General features: G+C 36.6%; 1 protein-coding gene across 1 annotated transcript in view; it reads right to left on the reverse strand.

Moving 5' to 3' along the window:
• Nucleotides 1-9,577, reverse strand: part of LOC107703244 (uncharacterized protein KIAA0825-like) — a 142,184-nt gene that overhangs the window by 77,848 nt on the left and 54,759 nt on the right. The window contains 1 exon segment of the mRNA XM_016505793.1: nt 7,033-7,172. Coding sequence (XP_016361279.1) covers nt 7,033-7,172 — 140 coding nt within the window.

The following is a 9,577-nucleotide window of genomic DNA, read 5'->3' on the forward strand; positions in this document are numbered from 1 at the left end:
ATCTTCTTTATGCACCAAGAGCTTGTAACACTCCAAAGAGAAAGGAAAAATTGAAAACGCATCATATGACCCCTTTAAGGTGTCCTTGTTCCAGTGTAATTATACATATAAGAACTGAGTAATATTAATTAACTACATGTACTGTACTTACTACATGGTTAGGGTTTGGTTTAGGGTTACTTGCATGTAATTATGCATAATTAATTGTTATTATAATAGTAAGTACATGTAACATATGTAACAAGGACACCTTAAAATAAAGTGTTAATATTCTATTAATTCTCAAAGGGGTCATATGATGCGATTTCAAGTTTTCCTTTCTCTTTGGAGTGTTACAAGCTGTTCGTGAATAGATATGTGTTTTTTTAACATTAAAGCATGTCAACATATTCTGTTACACCAAATACACAAAATAATGATCTTTAAAAAAGCATCATATGACCCCTTTAATATGCTATGTGTGCAAAATAATTAGCAAAATTCTATTTAAAATAATTACATAACGAATTTAAAATAACATGTTTTTGGTGTTTTTTGCCTTTATTTGATATAACAGTAGCTAGACAGGAAGTGAAGAGGGAGAGAGAAAGTGGGATGGGATCAGGAAAGGTCAATGAGCCTGGACTCGAACCCGAAACACAACAGCGCTATGTGTCGGCGCGCTTCCCACAAGTCTATCAGCACAGACAATATTAACATTTTACAAAAAGACTTGTCAATAATTAAATGCTATTTAAAATATTTTAATGTAACCAGATTGATTTTGATTTCATGTGAAGAGTCATGGGAATGCAGGTTCCAGCCCGGTCTATCACGTCACAAATGTATTGTTCGATTCCCCGTTTCCAATACATTAAAAGACAAACAGGCATAAAAAATAACTACAGGCTTTCGTAACAAAACAGTGGACTTTTATAAATAGCCACAAGGGGCAGTAAAGGGCCGGACAGGTTAATGACCTGCCTCTTTGCAATCTTCCATTTACGAGCCACCGGATGTACCGTGATAAATGAACTGCTGGTGTTTCTCAAGGGAAGGGATTCCACAAACCAATTCTATCCTCGGCTAACAAACCTTTGCAACCTTGACATGTTGCCAACAAACACACCTGTTGATTTTCTACTGGGCCTCACAGATGAGTTTCCACTGGAGGCCCTTAATTGGAACAAGACATTGCTATCAGTTCCTCAAAGAATTCCACGAACAAGCTCCTATTTAGAGCACAGCTTAGCACTAAACGCTCCCAAACTGTGCTGAGAGACAGCGACTGGAGTGAGGAACTTTAAAAGAGGTTTCTCTAAACGGTAGACAACCAAGCCACCGCGTTTCTTCTTAATTAGCCAGGCTGTGGCCAGGCAGTGTTGATTTACGGCGACGTGATTCCCACACCAGAGCGCGCAGGCAGACGTGCTCTTAGCCGAGCTTGGTTATTAATGAGCTCCGCCATAATGTGAATTAATGTGCAAGCACAAAACAGCCTTTAAAGGTTAGACTTTTCAGAGTGGAAGGAAGAAAGAGGAAAATCTTTAAAGGTCATTCACTTTGCTCTCACATGAGTGTTTATTACTGAGCTCTATTGATTCAGAAATGATGAGGAGGGTGATGAGTGCGATGATGAGTGAATAAAACGACATTCTCACAACAGTCCAGATGCATCTCCGATGTGCCTGAGGACGAAACACAAATCTGATGAAGCACACAAGATGGCGGAAAATCCAGGTGGATCTGCCTTACGTAAAATAATAAGTATCAAATGTGTCGGATTGGAACGAGCCTCTCAAGACCTCAGCTAGCATTTACTTGTTAGCAAATTTTAGACTAGCAATTAGCGATTTCTATGGTGTATTTTGCGAGAATGAAAGGACTCAGCATGGTTCCTCTGTGCAGGTGTTGGGCGACTCGAGCGATGTTATCGTCTTGTGATCAGTTCACGAGTGCACACAACAGCCTATTGGAAATAAGAGGAAACGTACGAAAAGACGACCCATTAAAAACAGGTGCAGGCTATTAAGAGCAGCAAGGTCAGTGGGCCATCCTCACAGCTAATCAGTCTTTCCATCAATAAATCGTGCTAAATTCATTTGTGGAAACCAATGAAAGCGCTGCCGTGCTTCAGAGCGTTTCCTCGTATTCTTTCATTGCAAGCCACTCTTCTGTTCTGTGACCTACATCAGACTTAAACATGTGGAGATGAAGCAACATTTTGGCAAGCCAATTTAACTATATTTTTTAATATTTTGCCAACTTTCAGCATGCTTCATTAGAGCAACATCATCTGGAATCTTTGGTAAGGGTACATGCACTTTCTAAGAAGTGTGTCAGGGCTTTAAGAGTCTTACATGAGTATGAAATGATGATCTGTAGCAGAAAGCAGTCCTTGTGAAGGATGGTCTGCAGAAGTAGAACTGGATTGTAACAGGGTTCAGACACCAGTAGCGCAAACAGACATAAAGAGGATCCCTCATAAGCTGGAAAATCCCTTAAACAACAGAAATATATAAATTAAGCTCCTGCCAATGTTCAAACATTTAAAATTAATGACTTTTTTTTTTCTTTTTTTTTTCCAAAGTGTCTTGTGCTCACCAAGGCTTCATTTATTTGATCACATTTATTTGAAATAATTATTTTCTATTTTAATATGTTTTAAAATGTAATATATTCCTGTGATGGCAAAGCTGAAATTTCACCAGCCATTATTCAAGTCTTCAGTGTCACATGATCTTTCAGAAATCTAATATGCTGATTGTTTTTATTTATTTAACTTCTTTATTATTATCAATGCTGAAAACTGTTGTGCTGCTTCATATTTTTGTGTAAACAGGGATACATTTTTATCAGGATTTTTTTTTTATGAACAGAAAGTTCAAAAGATCTATGAACTATATCACCACAAAAATGACAGACAGACAGACAATTAGTCATTTATTCACCAGAAAACATTTCAATGCTGCTTACAAAATACAGATAACTTGACTGGTGTTGGATAAAGTCACATTAAAGCCACATTACAATTACAGTTGCTATAGAAAATATTGAAAAGGTAAAGAATTTTAGGAATCCAAGGACATCTCCTCTTCATTCAAATGAACACATTAGAACAACAGTTCTACCACAAAGAATTCATTATCATGTGACAGGAATGAAGGCCATGTGTGATAAAAGTACAGTATGGTCAATGGTTCGACTGTTCAGATGACAAATCATCATATATATATATATATATATATATATACAAAAAAATAAATAAATAAATTAAAAAAAATTATTCATTGTCTATAATCAATGGTATAGCAATGTATGAAACACAGCTCACACAGAAGTCACCTTCAAACCAAGCAGTTTTCTGTTGGCCATCGCAACAAATTTATGTGACCAACTTGAACCCTATATGAAATCCATATAGAGAAATCCTTTGCCTGCATGTGAAATTCCTAATTGTGTGGATTCCTATTGTAATGAATGGATTCTGTCAGCAACAACTCGCAGAACAGTAAATTTGGCCACACCTTTAATCAGCTATGAAATGTTATGAAACAGGATATAAATAAAAACGTCAATAGTTCATACAGTTAGCTATAGTTATTGCTATTAATATGTAATTAAGTGTTTTAGTTGTCTTTTATGCAGAATATTTTAAAAGTGTCAGATAAACAGGCCTCATGCAAAAAATAAATAAATAAAGAGATCAACATTTTCAATTGCCCCTTGACATCCAGATGGACTGTCATGCTTACCTTAGCAAACAAACAGCACTAATTATCATTATTTATTTATGAGCTTAGGTAAAGAGCAAATGTGACACTCATAAAGACACAAAAAAGGCGGGCTGAATTCTGCTACATAATAGGGGAACATTATGCTTTAGTTAAGCAACAGCTTTGTCAGGTCAAAGCACCGGTAATCCACCCAATATCCCACTTTAATGGTCCTGATAAATCTGTAAGCTTCACCATGAGGTCAGGTTTCATTGTATCTTGATCTTCCACGCATGTAACAAAAAAAAAAGACTCTTTTCTGCTCATAATGCTCCGTGATTTATTGATATTTCTTGTCTCTTTTATTACTTTTTTATTTAATAATCCAAACTGTCAGTTGGTTGGAGTGTTTGAGTGAGGAGAAGAGTTTGATTTTGGTGTCTGGCCTCTTGGCTCTGGTGGGGCCCTCACCACGAGACCCTCAGGGAGTCTTGAACACAGCAAGGCTAAATAAATAAATAAAAATGGAGCAGGCAATAAAAATGCACTAATTTAAATCCCTACGACTTCATGGAAGTGGAGTCGGTGGGGCTGACGACCAGTGATTTGTGTAAGCGATGATATCATGCTGGAGTGGGAGTCTGGAGCTGTGCTGGGGGGGCTTGAGGAAGGTGATGTGAGATGTGGCTGACATTCTGCCTGGCTTCACAGTCCTCCTACAGGCTCCGTTTCAGCCTTTCACACCCGGACTGAAGACCTGCAGCGCATGTCAGCATAAACAGCATGACTAACTATGGCATCTGCATCTGGCCTGCATTAGGGCCGTGAGTCTGGGAGTCTGGTGGCTGCAGTAATGTATTAACTGTGTTTGTGTGCATCTAACACATGAACGAAAACTGAAAGGCCACACTAGCCTCATTTGGGTGAGCCGCAACAACTCCCAATATTGTGTGAGTTATGTGTTTTTCTTGTAATAAAATTAAAAAATGGGCTCAGTAATAAAGGTACAGAGCACTATGGTGATGTTTTTCATGTCTCATGCAGTCTTGTGTTACAAATATTTTATTATATATTATTATAAATAATATTAGTATTATTAATAAGTAGTATTATTTTTTTGTATTCTTCCTAATATTATTACTATTTATTTAATTTGTCTACTGTCAAACACACAAAAAAAACTCACACAAATGTACACAAAGTAACTAATGTGCCCATTTTCAGTGTAAGAGTTTACTTTTTTTTTTTTGTTTTGTCAGCTTACAACAAAAACATCAAACTTTTTTGGTTTCAAACACTTAAATTAAATATGGTTTTAAGGAACAGTCAAAAGACTATAATATGCGTAATACCAAAACCTTTCCTCCTTCTAATTCAAAAAGTATTATCTGTTTTTTTCACATACGCTATAAAATTGATCACACCATGAGATAAAGTACAATTATTTAAAATATATATACATTAAAATACAAAAATCACTCTCAATATTCAGAAAAAACTCCTTACATTCTCTAATAAATATTAAGACATTAATATTTTTCGGTTACAATTCATATTAATGTATAAGGGACAGTTCATTTTTAACAAGTACAAATTAATTACATTTGTAGTAAGAATAATTTAAAAAGAACAAATAATATTCTATTAATTCTCATAATGAACATCACATAAGATCACAAAAGCTTTGTGTGCCTAGTAATAATTCTATTTAAAATAATTACATCATAAAAAAATGTTACAATATTAACTTTTAAATAGCCTTAAATGCTATTTCAAACAATTAAATGTAAAATGGATTCATTTCATGGGAATGCAGGTTCCAGTATGGTTTATCATGTCACAAATTCATTATTTGATTCCCTGTTTCCAATACATTAGAAGACAAAAAGGCATAAAAATAACTACAAACTTTTGCAACAAAATGGTGGACTTACATAAATAGCCACAAGGGGCAGTAAAGGGCCAGACAGGTTAATGACCTGCCTCTTTACAATCATCCATTTAAGAGCCACCGGATGAACCGTGATAAATGAACTGCTGGTCTTCCTCAAGGGAAGGGATTCCACAAGCCAATTCTATCCTCCGCTAACAAACCTTCGCAACCTTGACGTGTTGCCAACATACACACCTGTTGATTTTCTACCGGGCCTCACAGATGAGTTTCCACTGGAGGCCCTTAATTGGAACAAGACATCGCTATCAGTTCCTCAAAGAATTCCACGAACAAGCTCCTATTTAGAGCACAGCTTAGCGTTAAATGCTCCCAAACTGTGCTGAGAGACAGCGACTCGAGCGAGGAACTTTAAAAGAGCTTTCTCTAACCGGCAGACAACCAAGCCACCGCGTTTCTTCTTAATTAGCCAGGCTGTGGCCAGGCAGTGTTGATTTACGGCGACGTGATTCCCACACCAAAGCTCTCAGCCGAGCTTGGTTATTAATGAGCTCCGCCATAATGTGAATTAATGTGCAAGCACAAAACAGCCTTTAAAGGTTAGACTTTTCAGAGTGGAAGGAAGAAAGAGGAAAATCTTTAAAGGTCATTCACTTTGCTCTCACATGAGTGTTTATTACTGAGCTCTATTGATTCAGAAATGATGAGGAGGGTGATGAGTGCGATGATGAGCGAGTAAAACAGCATTCTCACAACAGTCCGGATGAATCTCTGATGCGCCTGAGGACGAAAGATGTCAAATCTAGGCGGATCTGTCTTACTTCGCAAAATCAGAAGTATCAAATGTGTCTGATTGGGATGAGCCTCTCAAGACCTCAGCTAGCATTTAACTTGTTAGCAAACTCAACAGAGTGTAATTTCACATTTTAGACTAGCAATTAGTCATTTCTATGGCGTATTTTGCGAGAATGAAAGGACTCGTTCCTCTGCGCAGGTGTTGGGCAACTCGAGTGATGTTGTCGTCTTGTGATCAGTTCACAAGTGCACACAACAGCCTATTGAGCATAAGAGGAGACGTGCAAAAAGAAGACCCATTAAAAACAGGTGCAGGCTATTAAGAGCAGCAAGGTCAGTGGGCCATCCTCACAGCTAATCAGTCTTTCCATCAATAAATCGTGCTAAATTCATTTGTGGAAACCAATGAAAGCGCTGCCGTGCTTCAGAGCGTTTCCTCGTATTCTTTCATTGCAAGCCACTCTTCTGTTCTGTGACCTACATCAGACTTAAACATGTGGAGATGAAGCAACATTTTGGCAAGCCAATTTAACTATATTTTTTAATATTTTGCCAACTTTCAGCATGCTTCATTAGAGCAACATCATCTGGAATCTTTGGTAAGGGTACATGCACTTTCTAAGAAGTGTGTCAGGGCTTTAAGAGTCTTACATGAGTATGAAATGATGATCTGTAGCAGAAAGCAGTCCTTGTGAAGGATGGTCTGCAGAAGTAGAACTGGATTGTAACAGGGTTCAGACACCAGTAGCGCAAACAGACATAAAGAGGATCCCTCATAAGCTGGAAAATCCCTTAAACAACAGAAATATATAAATTAAGCTCCTGCCAATGTTCAAACATTTAAAATTAATGACTTTTTTTTTTCTTTTTTTTTTCCAAAGTGTCTTGTGCTCACCAAGGCTTCATTTATTTGATCACATTTATTTGAAATAATTATTTTCTATTTTAATATGTTTTAAAATGTAATATATTCCTGTGATGGCAAAGCTGAAATTTCACCAGCCATTATTCAAGTCTTCAGTGTCACATGATCTTTCAGAAATCTAATATGCTGATTGTTTTTATTTATTTAACTTCTTTATTATTATCAATGCTGAAAACTGTTGTGCTGCTTCATATTTTTGTGTAAACAGGGATACATTTTTATCAGGATTTTTTTTTTATGAACAGAAAGTTCAAAAGATCTATGAACTATATCACCACAAAAATGACAGACAGACAGACAATTAGCCATTTATTCACCAGAAAACATTTCAATGCTGCTTACAAAATACAGATAACTTGACTGGTGTTGGATAAAGTCACATTAAAGCCACATTACAATTACAGTTGCTATAGAAAATATTGAAAAGGTAAAGAATTTTAGGAATCCAAGGACATCTCCTCTTCATTCAAATGAACACATTAGAACAACAGTTCTACCACAAAGAATTCATTATCATGTGACAGGAATGAAGGCCATGTGTGATAAAAGTACAGTATGGTCAATGGTTCGACTGTTCAGATGACAAATCATCATATATATATATATATATATACAAAAAAATAAATAAATAAATTAAAAAAAATTATTCATTGTCTATAATCAATGGTATAGCAATGTATGAAACACAGCTCACACAGAAGTCACCTTCAAACCAAGCAGTTTTCTGTTGGCCATCGCAACAAATTTATGTGACCAACTTGAACCCTATATGAAATCCATATAGAGAAATCCTTTGCCTGCATGTGAAATTCCTAATTGTGTGGATTCCTATTGTAATGAATGGATTCTGTCAGCAACAACTCGCAGAACAGTAAATTTGGCCACACCTTTAATCAGCTATGAAATGTTATGAAACAGGATATAAATAAAAACGTCAATAGTTCATACAGTTAGCTATAGTTATTGCTATTAATATGTAATTAAGTGTTTTAGTTGTCTTTTATGCAGAATATTTTAAAAGTGTCAGATAAACAGGCCTCATGCAAAAAATAAATAAATAAAGAGATCAACATTTTCAATTGCCCCTTGACATCCAGATGGACTGTCATGCTTACCTTAGCAAACAAACAGCACTAATTATCATTATTTATTTATGAGCTTAGGTAAAGAGCAAATGTGACACTCATAAAGACACAAAAAAGGCGGGCTGAATTCTGCTACATAATAGGGGAACATTATGCTTTAGTTAAGCAACAGCTTTGTCAGGTCAAAGCACCGGTAATCCACCCAATATCCCACTTTAATGGTCCTGATAAATCTGTAAGCTTCACCATGAGGTCAGGTTTCATTGTATCTTGATCTTCCACGCATGTAACAAAAAAAAAAGACTCTTTTCTGCTCATAATGCTCCGTGATTTATTGATATTTCTTGTCTCTTTTATTACTTTTTTATTTAATAATCCAAACTGTCAGTTGGTTGGAGTGTTTGAGTGAGGAGAAGAGTTTGATTTTGGTGTCTGGCCTCTTGGCTCTGGTGGGGCCCTCACCACGAGACCCTCAGGGAGTCTTGAACACAGCAAGGCTAAATAAATAAATAAAAATGGAGCAGGCAATAAAAATGCACTAATTTAAATCCCTACGACTTCATGGAAGTGGAGTCGGTGGGGCTGACGACCAGTGATTTGTGTAAGCGATGATATCATGCTGGAGTGGGAGTCTGGAGCTGTGCTGGGGGGGCTTGAGGAAGGTGATGTGAGATGTGGCTGACATTCTGCCTGGCTTCACAGTCCTCCTACAAGCTCAGTTTCAGCCTTTCACACCCGGGCTGAAGACCCGTGGTGCATGTCAGCATAAACAGCATGACTAACTATGGCATCTGCATCTGGCCTGCATTAGGGCCGTGAGTCTGGGAGTCTGGTGGCTGCAGTAATGTATTAACTGTGTTTGTGTGCATCTAACACATGAACGAAAACTGAAAGGCCACACTAGCCTCATTTGGGTGAGCCGCAACAACTCCCAATATTGTGTGAGTTATGTGTTTTTCTTGTAATAAAATTAAAAAATGGGCTCAGTAATAAAGGTACAGAGCACTATGGTGATGTTTTTCATGTCTCATGCAGTCTTGTGTTACAAATATTTTATTATATATTATTATAAATAATATTAGTATTATTAATAAGTAGTATTATTTTTTTGTATTCTTCCTAATATTATTACTATTTATTTAATTTGTCTACTGTCAAACACACAAAAAAAACTCACACAAATGTA

The sequence above is a fragment of the Sinocyclocheilus anshuiensis genome, unplaced genomic scaffold (genome assembly GCF_001515605.1).
Source record: "Sinocyclocheilus anshuiensis isolate Anshui unplaced genomic scaffold, SAMN03320099.WGS_v1.1 scaffold542, whole genome shotgun sequence".
NCBI lineage: Eukaryota > Metazoa > Chordata > Actinopteri > Cypriniformes > Cyprinidae > Sinocyclocheilus > Sinocyclocheilus anshuiensis.